Source organism: Lygodium microphyllum, chromosome 3, assembly GCF_053477565.2.
Source record: "Lygodium microphyllum isolate KBCC chromosome 3, Lygodium_microphyllum_v1.1.10, whole genome shotgun sequence".
Taxonomy (NCBI): Eukaryota; Viridiplantae; Streptophyta; class Polypodiopsida; order Schizaeales; family Lygodiaceae; genus Lygodium; species Lygodium microphyllum.
The window spans coordinates 136,819,553-136,840,055 of record NC_141137.1 but is presented as its reverse complement, the minus strand read 5'-3'; the positions used below and the strand labels follow the sequence as shown (position 1 = coordinate 136,840,055).

The 20,503-nt window shown below is 41.8% G+C and overlaps 1 protein-coding gene across 1 annotated transcript; it reads right to left on the bottom strand.

Annotated features, from left to right (window-relative positions):
* Nucleotides 1-695: 695 nt before the first annotated feature.
* LOC148038936 (uncharacterized) lies at nt 696-1,735 on the bottom strand. The gene is made up of 2 exons (XM_087675511.1): nt 1,605-1,735; nt 696-1,246 (listed from the first exon to the last, which is right to left on the bottom strand). The coding sequence occupies exons 1-2, from the start codon at nt 1,686-1,688 to the stop codon at nt 836-838; spliced, it is 495 nt and encodes a 164-aa protein (XP_087531637.1). The 5' UTR covers nt 1,689-1,735; the 3' UTR covers nt 696-835.
* Nucleotides 1,736-20,503: the final 18,768 nt, after the last annotated feature.

The following is a 20,503-nucleotide window of genomic DNA, read 5'->3' as shown; positions in this document are numbered from 1 at the left end:
GAGGTGGGTATTTACAGGTGGGTTTAATCTGGCACAAATTTTGACACCTGTTGTGTCATATCCATTTGTGGCGCATACTTCAGAAGAGAGACGAACTTTGAGTAGTATGCATTAAGAGTTAGACCGAGCTATTTCAGCTCATAGAACTCATTCATCTTCTGCGTGTGATACGCAGGTGGTAAGTATCTTCCTTGCATAACTTTTTTCAGCTTTTCCCCAGGTAACAGATCCTTCCAAGTTCCCTTGATCTCTACACCATTGCTTCCACCAAAGCCTAGCTTCGCCGGTGAGCTTCAGCTTGGCGAGCATTGCCTAATTGGCAGGTGCAGTACTGGCTGTTTCAAAGTAATCTTCCATGGACTCTATCCAAATCTCAACATCAGCTTGGACAATCCTTCCTTTTCCGTCAAATTCTGGGGGCTTGATCTGCTTGAGAAGAAACTTCTTCTCCTAAATCACAGCCATCCTTGGTATAGGGGTCAGACTAGGAACCTGTACGTGGGGTTGTGCCTGAGTAAAGGATTCTTAACGTTAACAACTCGCTAATCATTACTATTATGTTTCAGATCCAATTCAACTTTCAACCAAGAACCATAACCACTTAACTTTTTATCAATACTCATAAACAAGACAATCATTGATAAAAAGAAGTCTTATTTCATTCATATGGGCATAGCCCTTTCGGAGTACGATATTTCTTGGGATGGTAGGACAAACTGATACATTAGTTCGGGGAGAATAATATTGTGTTACATTTAGCTACGGGAACTGGGTAGTAGTATGGATTTGGGTCATGGATCTTCAGGAATCAATAAGTCATCTGAAGATTAGGGTATCATTTCCTTTGGTACCTATTCTTCTCATAGTGTCCCAACACCTTGATCCTAACGGCCGGGATTACGCGGGTCACCTCCTCGTACACATATGTGTTCAGCTCGACCTTCCGACCTTTGACATGTAAAGTTGTGTTTACGTGAGCCTCAACAAAAATGAACAACTTCACGATCTTCAAGTCCTCCAACCATTTGATTCTCTGTAAGTTGGTTTGAAGGTACACAAACCGGTGGGCAGCTATATAATAGATTTCTGACTCATTCGTCCATCTCCGTTCCAGGTACAGAGGCAATGGATTGTAAATGCGGTCTAGGATGTTCATCAGATCAATCCTTCGCCGATAATCTGAGGCATGCATCGCGGTCATAAGCATGACCCGGAACAGCATGAACCTGTTCCACACTTTATGACTCTGCAAGACAACATCGATAAGTAAGGAAATGTTCTTAACATCAACATTTGCTTTGCTTCTTCTTATTAAGTTTTCTTATAAAGACAAATCCTTTGTTGGTTCACTCTGATACCAATTGTAACGTTTCCACGTGCTCCCTCTCAAGACATGCTGTTACGCGAGCGGTGATCGAGAACTAGCCTCACTCACACTCGATAACGAGAAGTAAAGGAGTGCCGGTTAGGGTATTTGACTTTGTCGAATGCACAAGACAACTTGGAAAATTTGTATATTCGACGAAACTCACAACCACACAAGACAACTCACAAAGAAAGTATCCAAAATTTTGACAACAACCAAATAAATTGTATTCTCATACCTTAATAGCCTCGATTTGAAGCTTGGCACCACAAAGTCTAATTTCTTCCTTTTCCACAATAGCACATCCAAAAATCTCCCGCATGCGACCCTCCTCTCACATCTCTCACAAGATGACAAGAAGATACAAGGGAAGGGGGCCCCTAATTCTCCACTCTCCTCTCCTTTTATAGTTTTTTGACATCCTCCCTTACGTTGAATCATACTTTTGCTTTCCCAAAAAGCCTTAGGCTTTTTTGCAAGGTGAAACGTTTACACGCTAAGGCACACTTTTTTAAGCTCCAAAAACTTAAGCATTATAAAATAGCCTTTAAAGCTATTAAAAACTCCATGCTTTTCTTGACACGTTTGTTGGCTGGTGAGATGGTTCATTTCTTTGGAAACTAAAACTCTGACAGACAAGGCGGACGTCCTCCATTACGGCTTCTGTCAAAACAACTTTGCTACCTTTTTCCCCTTTCTCTCTGTCTCAATTTCTAAAACATCAGCTCAAAATGTCCGTCGTCGCAGGCAAAGGCCATGGCCATTCACAGATACTTATCTACACAAATTCCAGAACCAAGCAGAGAGCTCGTCATATCTCCGACAACGCGCTCTCTCTCTCTCCCTCTCTCTCTCTCTCTCTCTCTGTCCGTGCTTTGATCTAGGGTTTGAACTTCATAATTGTGCGATGTCTCATGATACGCAGCTCTAGATGACTATCTATGATTTTTGCGTCCTCATTGCCTGGCATGAAGACGGATTTCATTAGAATTTGTGCGTTGTGCTGACAGCAAACCTTTTTCTTTTGAACACAAGGTGATCCTCATTCAAATTGAATAGAGTGAGGGTGCCCATAGCTGCCCTTTGAGGTTCTGGATGAGCAAGGATGGTGATGATGCGACTGACCTAGCAGTCGATTTCTCCATGATCGCACAGAGGATCCTCTCTCTCTCTCTCTCTGCATGTGTTTCTGTCCGAGCTCAGACAATGGCTGCTGGCTTGTTTTCCTCCTTCCACCTTGAAATGTTATGGACAGAATGACTATGACCCGGCCCACATCCGACCGTGACAAGCCACCGAACCTTAAACGGAATCCTGAAGATTGCCGTGTCCTCCATAGCCTGTAGATCTAAGCTCCACTCTCCATCTCCATAGGCAGTAGCCAATGTAACAGGAAGACAAATGGAATGTGGAGGGTGCTCTGATGCAAAATCAAACGGCAGCGATAACGAGAAGTTCGATAGGGCAAAACGTCAAGCCCAGGAATTCTCTCTCTCTCTCTCTCTCTGAGTGTTGTTATCCTCTTCTGATTCTCTCAAGGAAGGCTGAGGATCTCTCTCTCTTGTGTGCAAAAGGACTCGCACAAAGAAAGAATAGGTGATGGCATCAGGGGTGCATCAGCGCGAGCTAGTGATGAGATTCTTTCACCACATTCATGGTCGAAGAGGAGAAGAAACCCTATAGGTATGCTGCGTTGTACCACTTTTTTCTGGGATATGCAGAAGCTCCAACAGACCAGCTCTCTTCCTTTAGCGTTCTCTTCCCAGCCAAGAGACCGCATAAAAGCTGCTTCTTCTTCCTCCGATTCTGCAGGTAAGGAACACATGTACTAATCTCATGTGAGCATTCACCATCCGAAGACCCCTTCGATGAACCAACAGTTTCGGTTAGCATGCCATCTTTGCTTGTATCAGCCTCCAGCTTTTGAATTGTTGCATCAATATCTGGTAGAGCAGCATAGCAAAGATCAGTAACCCTTGCAAGATCCATTCTCCTTTCGAGACCCAAGGAATAAGAAAGACCCAACAAGCTGCTGTGGTCTTTCTAGTCCAGCTCTCGATCTGAGTACAGCTTCAGCCCACCACTGCATCAACCGCCTGATCTTGCCCAACCATACGCTGATGCAGACGTTCATTCAAACCTATCAGGCGCTCTTTCTCATTCTGTCCTAATCTAGTGACTGGAATCCCCGTCCATCGACTCACTACCTCAGCTATCTGATCAGGACCAACAATTTCATTCATCATAGACCCATTCATTGGATTGTGATTTAAATCACCGTTACTGTGAATCACAATTGAGATCTTCTGGCTAGAGAGCAGCCTGTGTTTTTCCATTTTCTTTCACATCAGAGCCATGGCATAGGTCAGCAATAGCCTCATCAAGTATTACAGTTTAGTTCCGCAACTTATGCTCGCTGAATCTGCCTTTGTCTCAATTGATGAATCAGATTTAATGGCACTCAAGGAAGCATTCCCATTAGAGGCTGCTTTTTTCAAGATCATTGAAAAAATCACTTCTGTTTTGGGCTTGTACAGAAATCCGTTTATCTTCTACAACATCTTTTGATCTCACTCTAGCTACAACATCTGAAGCACTTGCTCCTGGTTGTCTTCGATCTTGTAAGTTTTCTGCATTGACCCTGGCTTCCTGTTCCCATAACGTTTGTTACCTGCATGTTAGCATTTGGAACTCCATGTGAGCTTACTTGAGAACCATTGCTCCTGTCAGTTTTTTTGGGTTGTTGAAACTGTTACACCATCTTTATTAGACTTCCGAAATAGTAGCTTCCTTTGGGGAAAGGAGGTCTAACATATTACAAACCGAATCCTGCAATTCATCTGAAAAGAGCACAACAAGCTTCTTGGTAAGGTCACTACATTTCTCAATTACTCCCACATTAGTGAGGGAGAGATCTCGTAACTTTGGAATCTTCTTGAAACAAAGAAATTTGAAGGCTTGAATCTTCAAGTATTGAGCAAGAAGCACATCATCATCACGTAATTGAGCGCCTGTGTGATCAATGATTTCAAATCCTTCATAAAACCGCAATAAATCTATGCTCCATGAAACGCTCACAGTTCAATAAAGCATCAGAGGCAACAGGAAGCTCTATTCTGTAAATCCCATCAATGAGAGATTGATTGAACTTAGGCTTCGAGTCACCCTTCAAGGTGACAAACCAATTCTCTAGAGCAATCCTAGTGATCCGGTCACTTTGAATCTCTGAGAGGGTAATGGTTTTGCCTGTGCCCAAATTTCTTGCTTCAATCTGAGCAGCTGCATCCTTCTGAATGCTAGGAGCGAAACCATTCTTGGAATTTTTTTCATGCAATGTGCCCTAGCAAAAATATGATTTGGAAAGGAACTTCGTGCATAACCATACATGATTTGATAAAACATGCAATTGATCTATGATATGCAATTAATCAATCCATGCTACACACAAAATAAAGTATGCATTGAAGAATCGTGCCTAGCCTATCTAGATGTGATCATGAGTCATGCAAAATGCAAACAAAATTCCTTATTAATTTAAAATTTCTTATCCTCACCTCTCAACTCTCATAAGAAAATATGATATACTCTGGTCCACCCGCTCATAATCTCACCAACACTCTAGAAAATAATGGTCCTCAAAATGTTGACCAAATATGAACAACCCTTCTCACAATTGATGGCATCCTTCACGACCCTCTAACTCTCCCAACCTCCTTACACTCTCAACTAGAAGTTCCTAACTTTGTGATGAACATCCCAATTGGTGTGTGCAAGAAATGTGTGTGCTCAATGACAGGTGCTCTCTCAAGTGCGCGTGCATCTAAGATTTACTGCATATAGTTGCAGCGGATCTCATGCCATGCTAGTGCTCAATGATGGTGCAAAAGTGCATAATCCCCAACCCATGGCATGGAAGTATTTGATAAGAACAGGAGATGACCCCCGAGTGCAGTGCATCAATAAGTGCAACGTGAAGTGCTCGTGAATCCATTATCCCCTGTGATGTGCAAGAGTCTCAACAAGAATACATACCTAGCTCCTCAATGTTCGGTAGCTAATAGCAAACTCCAACTTTATCATGTTCAAAAATACCAAGCTCGACCAAGGCTATCAAGTTTCACACTCAACAAATCAAACAAAATGACTGAAACAAAACCTAGGTTAAACAAACACAAGAAATCCAACAACCAAAGAACAAAAACAAACTGTCACACAAACAACTAAACTAGCAAAAATCAAACCTAACTACAATCTGACTAGGGGATTTCAATTTTCAGAAAAACGTTTGACAACGTCTTAGCAGTCCATCAGAAAGAGAGTCTAGAAAGCTCGGCATGGCACTCCCATGGAATGTTATGGGGTTTGCGATGTAGGACTTCCCACATTTGCCACATAGCAAAAGTATTCTGGCCATTCCCACTTAGGACTGACCTGCATCAGGGTTTCCCCTAATGGTCACTTTCCTAAACGATAGCTAGCGTCGAACCCCAGGCAAACTACTTTACATAGAAATGCCAGGGACGAAGCGGATTCATGCTACACTTGGTTCAAGGAGAATGGGAAATGAGAGGGATGCAAGGCTTGACCTCTCTGCCCATAAGGCATAGTCCCATTCTGTTCCCCTAAAACAACATAAATCGGGGTTCTAGTAACCTAAATCTTAGGTTAGTGCCCTTGCTGTTCATTTCCTTTGAGAAGAGCTCCTTGCTGTCCATTTAGACTGAGAAAAGTTCCCGGTCAACTGGGACCACCCATCTGTAGGATGGACCCATGGCCACATCCACCACACTTTTCTCAAGGTTGCTTTAGTTGTCTAATTACTACCACATTTAGTTGGACATGCATCAAGGAGCTTTCTTAATTATCCAGTTAGACACCGGTTCCTTCACGTAATCTTAGCACCGGTTCCTTAATTATCCAGTTAGACATCGGTTCCCTAATTATCCAGTTAGACACCGGTTCCTTCACGTAATCTTAGCACTTGACATAGAAAAACAATGTCAAACAAGTTCATTTTCAACAGGTTATCTTATTTATCTTTGGAATACATCCATAAATTCCAGCCCGTAGGCTAATCCATAATCCGCCCCGAAGGCTATCCAGCAATCCATGGGGATTATTAATCCAAGATTTCACCCGTACACTAGTATGCGGGCCTCGAGATCCAATCCCAAGTCATGTTGGCCTCTTGTGCAGGGCACGGAAGGCAAGGGATTTATGGCCAGAGCTCCCTCTAGCACCCAAGCATCCTCTTGCTCCAAGTAGAGCTCAACAGAGAGACCTCACATGGCAGGTTCGGTCCACATTCCCGGTATGGCTAACAACCCCCTTGGTTAGGGCCAGGCAAATAGTCGAGGGTAACTGATGCTGCCTCTCCCTTCAGGCCTTCAACCTGAAGCATTAATTAACTTTCCATCATTTAGTTTCTTGAGCAAACAATGCAAACAATGCTCCTAAACTGTTACAAGCACAATCAATCCAGTGACCGTTTATTTGGCCAACTACTAAGGAGTGAATCCTTCTCTCTGAATGCATCCAGCATTCAATCTGGGATCAATCGCAACTTGGCAAGAACCCCAAGGGTATGTTTGTTCACCCTTTTGTCCTTAGGTTAGGGCCATACCCTGTTAACCCAAGTTAACCAACACCTTAGGTTGACAGTAAATTCTGGCGACCATGTCACTCTAACTTGATTGATCCTTTACTTCCAAGCAAATACATATCTTCACTTAACTTGGAAATTGTCCCCAAGAAAGGTGATGTAACAGCATGATTACCCATCCTCTTGCAAGTTAAACTTGTGCAAGAACCTGCCAACCTCATTCCAAGGAATGGCAAAACTCTCTTGTGACCAAACCACAAGGCCATGCGATGTTGCAACTTGTTGCACAAGTGTCGCATCTATTCCATGGGATCATTTCACCCATTGAACGGCATTATCTGGTCAAGGAATTATATCTAGACAAGAAGCAGGGTTTAGGGTGTCATCTTACCCAACCCAATCCTAACTCCAGTAGACCGACAATGTTCGGTCCTAGGGATTCCAACTCAATCCGAGTTTTAGCATTAGGTCGAATGATCCTTAGGGTAGAAACCCTAGATCATTATTTGGATGAGCATCCAATTGACCCAACATTCCGTGAATATGGGTAGGACCTTTGGGTTTGAGGGTTTTGACTTGGCATTCCAAGTGTGATATTAGGTAGCACTTCCAACGTGCCAAGCCCTAGCTAGTACTTGAGGTTTTTATCGAATCGGCTGGTTATGCCTATACGAAACCCTAACGGTTATAATACCACAAATGATTTGGGTAAATTGACCTACTTGTCTTACGACAAGGACGATTCTCTCCTAGAGATGCTAAACTAGCTTGCGAGACGTCACAATACGTGTAAATATGTGAATCATTACTTCTACGCCCAAAAGGTTTGCAATAACCCTAACTTTTCTTACTAAAGTCATTATGCATGATAATTTGGGAGAGTAACTTACATAAGGCCTATTAAGTTTTTCATCAAAGAATCATGCCTACAACCCTTTGTTCAAGCTTTAGAATTTCATGTTTTGACAAGCCAATCAATCTTTTCCAAATGCAACTTGATGAAATGCAATTTACGAATACGAATAAGCAACCTTCTCATAGCTACAATGTAGTTAATGAAGTTCATGAAAGACTAAAGCTAGTGTTAACTCATTCCATTTTACAAGCACATGCCACATGCAAGTCCATAGAATCATTTTTGTGCCTTGCTATTTCTTTTCGGATAACATCCTATGGGTGTTAACGACTTTTTTGTCATGAATCATTACAATGAAGATATTGCCTAAATTGCGACATACGCCTATTGTTTCCATGTCTAGTAAAAAAAAATGCACCTAACAATTTCACCTAAGTAATAGGCGTTTAGACGCATTACTTTGGAAATGCACCAAAAATAGCAACATGTAGCTAATCTCCTAAGACGGACAACTCTGGAAATGCAAACGTTCCAATTTCATGACATGCACCAACCTTGTCTAACGTTTAAAGAGATAATTTATCAAATGTATTTATATCGCTGCCACATGCATTAAGGATAAGCGTAAAATGCATTCTCCCTTATGGAATTAAGCGTGCCCAAAACATTTCTTTAAGTGAGAATAAACTCGAAAAAACCTGGACTTGTGGGCTCGGGGAGATGTCCACGTGTAAGCTCGGGGAGGAACCTCCCAAAGGTGTGCCTTGCAACTTCTTGGGAGCCATCATTGATGACTTGAACTCTACGGATTATCATTGCTTCCACACGTTCTCCGAATAGCCTCAAGAATTTTCTTCTCCCTTGTACGCAGGAGATTCCTTCATCAGATTTTGGATCTTTAAAAAGCCGAGGGCTTGTGGACTTTGGGCTTATGGGGAGGCTTGTGGGAATGGAGCTTTATGAGCAAGCTTGTGGGAATGGGGGACTTTACGAAAAGGCTTGTGGGAATGGAACTTTACGAAAAAGCTTGTGGGAATGGGGTTTTTCGAAAAAGCTTGTGGGAATGGAACTTATGGAAGCCCCCTCCCTTAGAAACTATGGGAATGGGACTTATGGAAGCCCCCTCCCTTAGAAGCTTAATAAAAAGCTTCTGGTGCATACAGAAAACGTGACAAAAAGAAATGATTGGGGAGGAGTTAAAAGGATTGATGACGGCATGGTAGGGGAAAATGGTGGCAGCGCGGTTGCATCGGCAGCTGGCAGCGAACTTGGTGCTCCTCCATGACAGGGGGCGGACCCTCCATGACAGCACGTTGGTAGCTATTCCTAGCACGGCCCTCTTAGGCTTCTCTTCCTTCACACAGCCTCCCCCCTCCCCCCCCCCCCCCCCCCCCCCCCCCTCCCCTTCCAAGGCTAAGGGGGGGTTTTTATAGCCCAAGGGGGAGGGAAGTTGGTAGCCACCACGTGGCGATGCATGGCTCCCCCCTGGATACCACTACACCACATCACCCCCTTTTCCCATTCCCTTCCCTCCAGCCATGCATCGGCTGGGGGAATTAGTAAAAAAAATTGCATTATTTTCATTATTATCCATTTTTCCCCCTGCCAAGAGGGTGTTTCCCTGCGGTTATGCAGTCTTGAACCCCCGGGCTTGATTTCACAATGTGGAGTCCTCATTTTTGCACGTGCGAGGTATGGATTAAATTGTCGGTAAATACAATGTGGGAGATAACCTTGCACAAGTTTTGCGCGGCATGTAGGGGGTCAAGTTTGGTAATATTTTCGAGCGGGAATATTACATAATTAGATAACTAACTCATTAAGGAAAGTGGTAGGCCTTTATTTTGACAAATGACATTGTGGACTAAATCACTCAAATAACTTTCCTAAATACTAGATAGAGATATTAGAGCATGAGCCTCCAATGTCTAAGGTAGTTAATCACATAACACCATTTAGGGAGGTTGCAACTCATATTTTACCTTATGGATAATGAGATCAAGTTACACTCTCCCCCATCTCTTATTCATTTTGAACCAAGTGCTATGTTAGCCCAATCTCTCCTTTGATTTTTTATAAAATAACCCTTCTTAAGTGGACATTGGACTCTCATTTAGGAGATCTTCATAATTTAGGAACCCTCATGTCAATCCTTTGGATTGAGGCCTTAACATTTTGTTGTGAAGTAAACTCAAAGACCACCTAACCAACTAAGTCTCTATTGTTAGAAATCAAGCTCACCGTCAGTGTGTCTTCATCTATGACCGACATCTATGACAGCTAGTGTGTACAGCTGTCTACATGTGACTACATTAAATAAGTCGGGTTAGTAGTCAGTCAGTGACTTGACTAGAGTTAGTCAGTCTAGTCTACGTTTACACTAGGTCACTTTATCTTGTGTGTGTGTGCTTTTTAGTATAGTGTGCGGAAATGAAGGAATGAGCTTGAGAGCCTGAAGGCTCATGGATATGGAGTCTTTCCCTTTCTCTCTCTCCACTCTTTGAACATGGTATTAGAGCTTCATCCATGGGGCTATGGGAGAATGGGCATGACAACTTGCAAATGAAGCCATAGTCAAAGAAAGGAATCAACGTGGACTACCTTGTGAAAATCGTGGACTGCCTCCTGCAAATCAGCAACCTGTGTCTGAAAATCGTGGACTATCTCGTGAAAAACATTAACCTGTATCTGAAAATCTGCGCCTGCTGATCTGAATGGATAGCAACATGTATCTAAAAATCTGCGCCTGCTGATCTGAATGGACAACAACCTGTATCTGAAAATCTGCACCTGCTGATCTGAGTGGACAACAACCTGTCAGTCTTCAGTGGGGCACCTGGACAAGGTTCATAGAGCATGTATGCTCACTATTGAAGGTATTTGAAGTGTGCAAGGAGTAAATGCTTGTGTGGGAGCTCTATTATGAGCTAGAGTGACAGACACAGACCTGTAATCATTTCTGAATTGCTATAAACATGAATGGACATAGGAGCCTTGTACTACACTCAGAAGGCATCTTTGGAGCACAAGAATTTGTCAAAGCATGTATACATTGGATCAAATGTCTTGAAGCTGAGATCTCTTGCTCAGAATACTCAGATTTGAAAATCAATGACATGCTGAAAACTGTCATACACAGTCAATGACAGAATACTTAGATTTGAAAATCAATGACAGGCTGAAAACTGTCATACACAGTTGCTCAGAATACTCAGATCTGAAAATCAATGATAGGCTGAAAACTGTCATACACGGTCAATGACAAATACTGTGCATTACTGAAGCAATACAAGTCATCTTGGGGGTTCCATCATCTATATGAACTGGCCTATACATGCTGAATGCATGGAGAATTGAAGCAAGCAATGAGCATAATTGAAAACTGAATTTTGAAGCTGAAATAAATGAAGTTACACTGTCCTGGTTAATTACAAATAGCTCATGAGGTTTATGCCATTGGTCAATGAAGATAGGTTGTCTATGCCTACTCAGATGCTCATGTATTGAACTTGCCACTACAAAGTAAATGTATGACATGGTCAAAAGACATTTTGGAGCTGCTTGGAGCTTGGTATGCTGAATTTTGGTTGACTTCAACCTGAAACTGAATTTGTTGACACACTCAGTTTTGGACTTGAAATTGCTGCTGATTACTCACAGTTTACAGTTTTCAGACTGCATGTATGTACCCTGGCAGTGAGGTTACATAAGCTTAAGCTTAAGCAAACACATAGCTTATGTATTGACAGTTATATCTATAGTTGAGACCACTTGCTTAAGGTTGTTTTGGGGTGTCAGTGGGCTGAAATACCTTGGTTTTTTTTTCTGCAATTTAGTGCAGAAAACTGTCATAAACTGTTACTGACTGAACTTAGTCAGTCATACTTATTGGACTGCAGGGAGTCAGGCACTTGATAGACAGTCTATTGTATCATGGCTAATGCACATGGGACTGACAATATCACTCAGATAGTTGGAGAGAAGTTGGATAATAAGAACTTTACATTATGGAAATTCAGAATGAAAAACTTTCTGGTTGGCAGAGGTTATTGGGATTTATGTACAGGAGATGAAGTTGCTCCTGAGTTGCCTGCACACAATCCAACAAATGAACAGAAAAGAGCCTACAGGCTATGGAATGAAAGAGCATGCAAGGTGCTGCATTGGTTTTCCTTATGTATATCTGATGCTATGGTAATTCAAATCACTGGATGTGAGACTCCGAAGTATGCTTGGGACATACTAATGAAAAATTATGAAACCATGACACATGCAAGAAAGATCCAGTTGAAACAGCAGTTCAACAACATGTCTAGGAATGGCAAGAGCATCCAGACGTATACCACGGAGATTAAGACCATAGCTGATCAACTTGCTACTATTGGCTCAAGTGTATCAGAAGATGATATGATTGCTGTTGCTTTGAATGGCTTAGGCAAAGAGTACAAAGCTTTTGACACTTCCATTTCTGTCAGAGAAGAGCCCCCTAGCTAGGAAGAGCTAGTTGCTTTGTTGCTGCATGAGGAAGTCAAACTTGGTTTGAATACAGGTTCTAGTGCATCTCAGAGTAGAGACACTGTGTTGTACTCTAGCCAGCGTGGTAGAGGATCTAAAGGTCGTGGTTCATTTCGAGGTCGTGGTGACACTCGTAATACTTATGGACAGCAGCAGCAACAGAGTAATTGGCATGGTGCAAATACACAAGGCCAGCGTGGATCTGGTGGGTTTAGAGGTAGGGGGAGATCACCTCAAGGAAGAGGAGGTGGATTTGGATCTTGGCAGTCTACTGATTAGTCCAACAAGGACAAGGACTGTCATTATTGTGGTAGGTATGGGCATATTGCAAAGGATTGTTACAAGAAGCAAGGAGATATGAAGGCAAAGGGCAGATAGCATGGGCACTATGCATCATCCAGTGGTGCTCATGATGAGTCAGTTGATAGACTCTTTGCCATGCAGCATGTATCCAAGATTGTGTCAAGGCAGAACAAAGATGACAGGTGGTACATTGACTCTGGTGCGTCAAACCACATGACCCTGCATGGAGAGTGGTTTGATGAGATGATTGCAGGTACACATGGTCATGTATGTACTGGGGATGATGCCCAACATGACATAAAGCATAAAGGGATTGTTCCATTGATGATGCCTGATGGCAAGAAGAAAGGCCTACATGATGTCTTACATGTACCGACCATAACAAAGAATTTGTTGTCTATGGGTCAACTCGCATAACAGAATCTGAAAGTGAGGTTTAACAAGGATGGATGTTTCATTGAGGAGTATGGAAATGGCTGCAAGCTAATTGCCAAGGGCAGAAGGGATGGCAGGATGTTTACTTTGGAAGTGACCATTCCTGAACTTAAAGCAGCTATGTTTGCTCATGATGAGAGTGCCATCAGAGATGTAGAGATCTTGCATAAGAGAATCGGACATGTCAATGTACAAAAGCTGAAATCTATGCAGTAGAAAGAAGTAGTACTTGGATTACCTAAATTCAAGTATAATGATTTTGGTCATGTATGCCCCGCATGTCACTTTGGGAAGTAGGTACGATTTCCTTTCACGAGACATGTAAAAAGCAGCACTAGGCCTTTACAGTTGGTACACTCTGATGTCTGGGATCCTTCACATAATGCTTCCTTTGGCGGTGTACGATATTATGTCTCATTTATTGATGATTTCAGCAGAGGTACACTTGGCTTTATATCTTGAAACAGAAGGTTGATGTGTTTGATGCATTCAAAGACTTCAAGAAACATGCTGAAAATGAATTGGGCTGTTACATATCATGTTTGAGATCAGATGGAGGAGGTGAATATGTCTCAAACTACTTTGACAGGTATCTTGCTAAACATGAGATCAGAAGACAGCTCACATGCAGTTATACACCGCAGCAAAACGGTGTTGTAGAGAGGAAAAACAAGGTTTTGATGGAGTCAACTAGAGCTATGCTGAATGAAAAATGTCTGCCAAATGGTTATTGGGCTGAAGCAGTGGTGACTACTGTATATGTGCTGAATCAAACCCCTACAGCAGGGATTCATGATGTCACTCTGTATGAACGGCTGTATGGTCATAAACCTAATATTTGACACTTGAAGGTATTTGGCAGCATTGCATATGTGCATATACCGGATGAGAAGAGGAAGAAATTGGATCCTAAGGCAGTGAAAAGTGTGTTTATTGGATATGCATAGGAACGGAAAGCTTATAAGTGTTATGTACCTTCTACGCATGAGACACTCATAAGCAGAGATGTGGTATTTGATGAGTTAGCATCTTGGTATGGGAATCTTGTTGTAGTGCCTACTGATGGCTCACCTAGCATGAGTCATGCTGAAAATACTCCTGTAGAGAGTACTTCCATGACTGGTCAGACAGGTGATGTATCATCTACAGTGAGTCCTTGGACAGGACGATTACGGAGTCGCACTACTGCATCCACTGACACGGATATGTCAGTGAGGGGGAGAACAGATAAGGGAAAAGAAAAGGTTTTTGAAGATGTAATAGGTCCACTCACTGCAGGTTATGATTCATCTAGCAGTGACAGCTTAGATAGTGAATTGGGGATTCCGTCTGTTATGACACTAGGTGCTAGACAGCGCCGTTATGTGCCGCCTCATGAGAGGCAAGCTCACAGTGAGCCATAGTTCAGGAGATCAGAGAGGGTCAGACGACCTGTTGACATGTATACTTACACTGGATATTCAGCCCGTCATTATGCTTATATGATGAAAGTAACAGGTTTAAGAGAACCAAGTAAGTTTGATGAGGCAGTTTCAGATGAGCATTGGCGTGCTACTATGGATGAGGAATATTCAGCTTTGGCTGAAAATTGTATATGGGATTTGGTACAGTTGCCTGAGGGCAAAACACCTATTGGATGCAAGTGGGTGTATAAGGTAAAATGTAAATCAAATGGATCATTGGAAAGATATAAGGCCAGGCTGGTTGCAAAAGGGTATGCGCAAGCAGTATGGTCTTGATTATGAGGAGACTTTCAGTCCTGTAGCAGAGATGGCTATAATTAGAACTATGATTGCTTTGGCAGCAGCTAGAGGCTAGAAACTATGGCAGATGGATGTAAAGAATGCATTTCTCAATGGAGAATTACAGGAAGAGGTTTACATGGAACAGCCTGAAGGCTATGTACATCCAGAATTTCCAGCACATGTATGTCGGCTGAAAAAGGCATTATATGGGTTGAAACAGGCACCCAGAGCATGGAATGCTCTCATCAGCAGTTATTTACAGCAACATAGTTTCGGATTGGGAGATGCTGATCATAGTCTGTTTGTGAAAAAGACAGATAATGGCTATGTTTTCCTAGTTGTCTATGTTGATGACTTAATCATTACAAGAGATGATGAAAATGGGATTGCTGAAATAAAGACATGTTTACAGACTGAATTTAAGGTCAAGGACCTTGGAGAGTTGAAATACTTTTTGGGGATTGAGGTTGTCTCTACACCTCAAGGCATATGGCTGCTACAGAAGCAGTATGCTCATGACATGTTACAGAAATATGGTATGGCTGATTGCAAGCCTATGGATACGCCTTTGGAGCAGAATGTCAAGCTGCAGATTGATGTTGGGACAGAGATTGAGAATGTTACTATGTACAGACAGATGGTAGGCAGCTTGATCTATCTCACGATCACTAGACCTGACTTGAGTTATGCTGTGGGGTTGATCAGTCAGTTCATGCAGAAGCCTCGCAAACCACACTTGGATGCAGTTAGAAGAATTCTGAGATATGTAAAGGGTACCACAGATCATGGGCTGTTTTATGCATATGGGAAAACCCTTGACTTGATGGGGTACAATGATGCTGACTGGGCTGGTTGCACATATGACAGAAGGTCAACCAGTGGCTATGCATTTGGATTGGGTAGTAGCATGATCAGTTGGCAGAGTAAGAAACAGCCTACACTTGCATTGTCCAGTACGGAAGCAGAGTATCATGGTGCGGCCTTAGAGGCCTGTGAAGCTAAGTGGTTATAGAAGTTACTAAATGACTTGGGAGTACACTTGGATAGCAAAGTCAAGCTGTACTGTGACAATTTGAGTAGTGCTATGTTAGCAAGCAATCTTGTTTATCATGCAAGATCAAAACACATTGAGGTTCACTACCATTTCATCAGGGAAATGGTTTTAGTAGATCAGATTGACTTGGAGCATGTGAAGACTGAAGACCAGGTAGCAGACATCTTTACCAAATCACTTGGTAAAGATAAGTTCATTCACTTTAGACAGCTACTTGGAGTGATGCAGATGATTTGAGTTTTGTTTTTGAGCTTGAGGGGGAGTGTTAGAAATCAAGCTCACCGTCAATGTGTCTTCATCTATGTCCGACATCTATGATAGCTAGTGAGTACAGCTATCTACATGTGACTACATTAAATAAGTCGGGTTAGTAGTCAGTCAGTGACCTGACTAGAGTTAGTCAGTTTAGTCTACGTTTACACTAGGTCACTTTATCTTGTGTGTGTGTGCTTTTCAGTATAGTGTGTGGAAATGAAGGAATGAGCTTGAGAGCCTGAAGGCTCATGGATATGGAGTCTTTCCCTTTCTCTCTCTCCACTCTTTGAACATCTATAACTAAATTAGGGGTCAAGTTACACTCTCCCCCATCTCTCATTCATTTTGAACCAAGTGCAATGCTAGCCCACTCTTACCTTTGATTTGTTATAAAGTGACTCCTCGTAAGTGGGCATTGGACTATCATTTAGGAGATTTTCATAATTTAGAAACCCTCATGTCAATCCTTTGGATTGAGGCCTTAACATTTTATTGTGAAAGTAGACTCAAAGACCACCTGACTAACTAAGTCTCTATAACCAAATTAGGTCTGGATGATGCTACTGGTGGAGAGATGTCTCATAGAGTACTAAACATTTCCTTCTCTAGCCTAGCTAGGGGCAGGTATATCACATATTTAAAAAGGTAAATAACATGAGAAGAGGATAACAAGTAGAAGGAGATGTATGCACCAATGGTACATGAATTGAGAGCATATTCATAGAAGGTGACAAAATACTCTCTTTTCCCTAAGCTCCTATTGTAAGAAGAAGAGAAAAATCTATAATAGGAAACTATGTAGAGATACGGAGAGAGACAAAGAATGGAAACCTTGATGATCCTTAACTTCAAGGTGACCGACAAATGCATGTTTAGGGGACTATTATCCATACAATGTCAAGGGGGATATATGTCAAGACACAAACCACAAGTTTCAAGAAAAGAATCAAGATATATGTAAGATAGAAAGACTCCAAAATGACTTTGTATATTCCTTCTGAAAGTCTTTGCACAATTGCAACTACACCCTCATGTTACGAACACTACTCCTAAGTCGATTACTTAGACTAAACTCTTCCAACAAGATAACTTGGATATTCTATGCAACCCAAAATAATTCTAGTACAGTTGTATAATGAGCAAGAATGTCCGTTTGATAGTCCAAATCATCCACTAACAATAAGCAACTAGAAGCCTTAAGCAAAAAAACTTGTATCAAAACCTTGAGGATATCAACCATATCCTAAAATTGGCTTTAACTTATTTTCTCTAGCTTTATCCTCCAAACTCAGGAATATGATCGTCTAGGTACTCAAATCAAATGAAACAAACCTTGTCTCCAAGGTAGCACTAGCTAAATTGCAAAAATTATTCTAGAATGGTCAAACTATTGCTTTTGATGGATGTTTTTTAATGCCAAGAAGTGCTTAAAAATAGCCAAAAATTTTGAATTTCAAGGGAAAAATAGACTTCGTTGAAGGCAGCGATTGCAATCAGTACGATTTTAAGCGGCAATGCCCGAAAGTGCTTAAAAGACCCACTAGATGCCAATTGGCAAATTTTCATAATTTTTTGGCATGTCAGACAAGACCTTGGGAGATGCCCAGCAGTGCAAGACTTGAAGACAAACTACTAGAATTTTTCAGACTTCAAATTGGACACCGGACGCAAAAGAGGGAGTGCTCGAGAGGCCAAGATCCAAGGTCAAGTGAGAATGGACTTTAAAAGTCCCAAAAGTCATGCCTTTTGGGAGCTCCCTTTGGGAACCCCAATTAAAATAAAAATCATGGGGGGGGGAGGGGCATCCATTTTTTGCACGCAGACTGAGAGGAGACGCCATTATTCGAATGGATGGAGAAGGGGGCTATGGGGCCTGAAAGCAACCCCCCCAACTGATCTCATGGATTATCTACATTCTATCTTCACTCCCGATCGCTTGTCTTTTCACGTGGAATGGCTGCCCAGTTGTGGAGATGCAGATTTAATCTTTTTCTCTCCTCTTTCGCTCTCCTGCATAGAGGCACTTCATGTGGCAAGAATCAAGAAGAGAATCAAGAGATGAATGCTTGTTTGGGAGGCACTGGATTGTTCCAAGAGGCTGAGGAGGCTGAAGGCTAAAGATCTATGCTGAAATCCATGGCTGGTTGGTTGATACGTAGTCCCAATTAAATATTTAAAAAACTCAAAACACGCAAAAAGGCGGTATACTCTATTTTATGAAAGAATTTTACTTGTTTTTTATCATTCATGGTCTAAATGGTGTGCACATGGATTGAAATTTTATTTGAATGTTCCTTGCATTATGTTTGTGGGATTCAATCACTATTATACAGAACCCATATTGATTTACAGCAATTATAAATTCTCAAAACCCAAAAAAACACTAATTTTGATGGAAATTGATAGTTTCTTTGATTTTGAGTGGGAAAAATGAGTGGATGTGGAGTAAAATAAGGGAAAATGTTGAGTTTTAGTTCAAATGATCAATCAATAGGAAAAAACCAAAAAATACCTATTTTCTATTAAAAAAATAAAAAAAATAAAAAATGGAGAAAATTGGGATTTTTGCATTCGAAAAAAATGGAAAAAATGAGATCTATGAATGTGAATGTCTGACAGGGCTGAAGAATTAAGTTAAGCCTCAGTTTGGCCCTTTTCCTTTATGTTAAATTGTGTATTTATTGCTTTTACATACAAAAAATGACATAAAAGAACCTCTACACCTAGGCACTGCGGCAAAATTTAAATGGTGAGGGGGAGGATGATGTTATACAATAGTTTAAGTGCTCAAATAATACAAAGTCTGATTTTTCTCTTTATTCATAACATTTAGGATGCAGTTTATTTAGAAATAATGGATCTAGTAGCACGAGGTTCGCCTTCGTGCTAGGTTTCTGCAACGTAGCATTGCGTATTAGCGGAAATTCATTAAAAGGGTTGCTTTTGCACGACACATAGGCTGATTTTAAACCATAATTATTTGTGCACAATAAAGCATCCACCATTTCATGAATCATACACATGGTATTTATTCCTAGCATGCATAGCAATTGGTTGTATTCTAAATGACCCACACTGCTGGAGAGAGTAAGGCACCCAAGCTGTAGGTCTAGACGATGGGTCCAAGGGGACAAGAAAAAGGTATCGGATGACACCACTTTTCCTCCCATATTTGGGCTAAACAGCAGAGCTGATACTATGCATGGTGGCTGCTGAAAATATATAAAATACCTCGCCTCTTTTAGGTGCTTTTAAAAACTGGTGCTTTTACTAGCTCCTGTTTCACATCCTCAAAAGCTACCTTACAAGGGCCGCTCCATACAAATAGACAGCTAAAGGATAATAAATTTGTTAATGGCAACGTCCTTTCTACCAAGGTATTTATAAACCTTCGATAGTACCCTACCGATGACAAAAAGCTATGTACCTCTTTCGGAGTGCGTGGTGGACTCATAGCGACTATAACCTTGATCTTTTCAGGTTATATGTGTTAGTGATGCATCAAGGGGCCAATCCCCAAGGTGTAGGAGAGTTGCAATGGGGACGTGGCAATCAGCCAAGGGATGCCTCCTATGTTGTTCTACATGGTGAATTACACCAAGTAGCGTCTCCCTCTAAGGAGTCTAAGAAGGTTAAGGGTTGGACTATAAACACGATACAAACGTGAAATGTACATACGATGGCAAGGCAATGTGACCTGTAGACGCTCTTGACCGCGAGGTCATGGGGTTGACTTGTGCATGTCAGAGGTCCGGCTAGTGCTATAGCCAGTGCTGGCCCATTTTAGGTCCCATTAGTGGTGTGTCTACCGGGAGCCACCAACAAGTGGTGGTTCTCAAATCTAGGGTTTTTAGGGACCAAATATTTGGTTTATGTCCTCAGACAAGGACCATCAAGCCGAAATAAAAAAAGAGGAACGTGTTGAGAGGGCTAGACGACAATTGGAGATTGTAAGACACTATTCTCCTCAAAGGAGCAGCCTATTATGCATAAGTGATAGTGGTTCTAGCAACCTAAGTGTTACGAGTAGCTCTTTGAGTGCAAGTGGAAGTCTTAGTACTTCCCTACTTCCAATTAATCAACCCACAACAAGTGGGGGTGTAGTTGCACCTACACAAACTCCTATTTTCAATCCGGTTGTAGCCATGGCACAACCCATTGCAATTCCAGTAGGGACATCGGATTTAGCACCATTGGGAGCACATTGGCCCATTTTCCATGGGGTAGCGGAAGAAGATGGAGAACTCCATATTAAGGAGTTTCAAACGCTCATGTTCAACTATCAGATCGAAGGTGAAGGACCCCTAATGATGTTCTTCAACATGACGTTAAAAGGAAGAGTGACAGTGTGGTATCACGGTCTAGAAGCCGA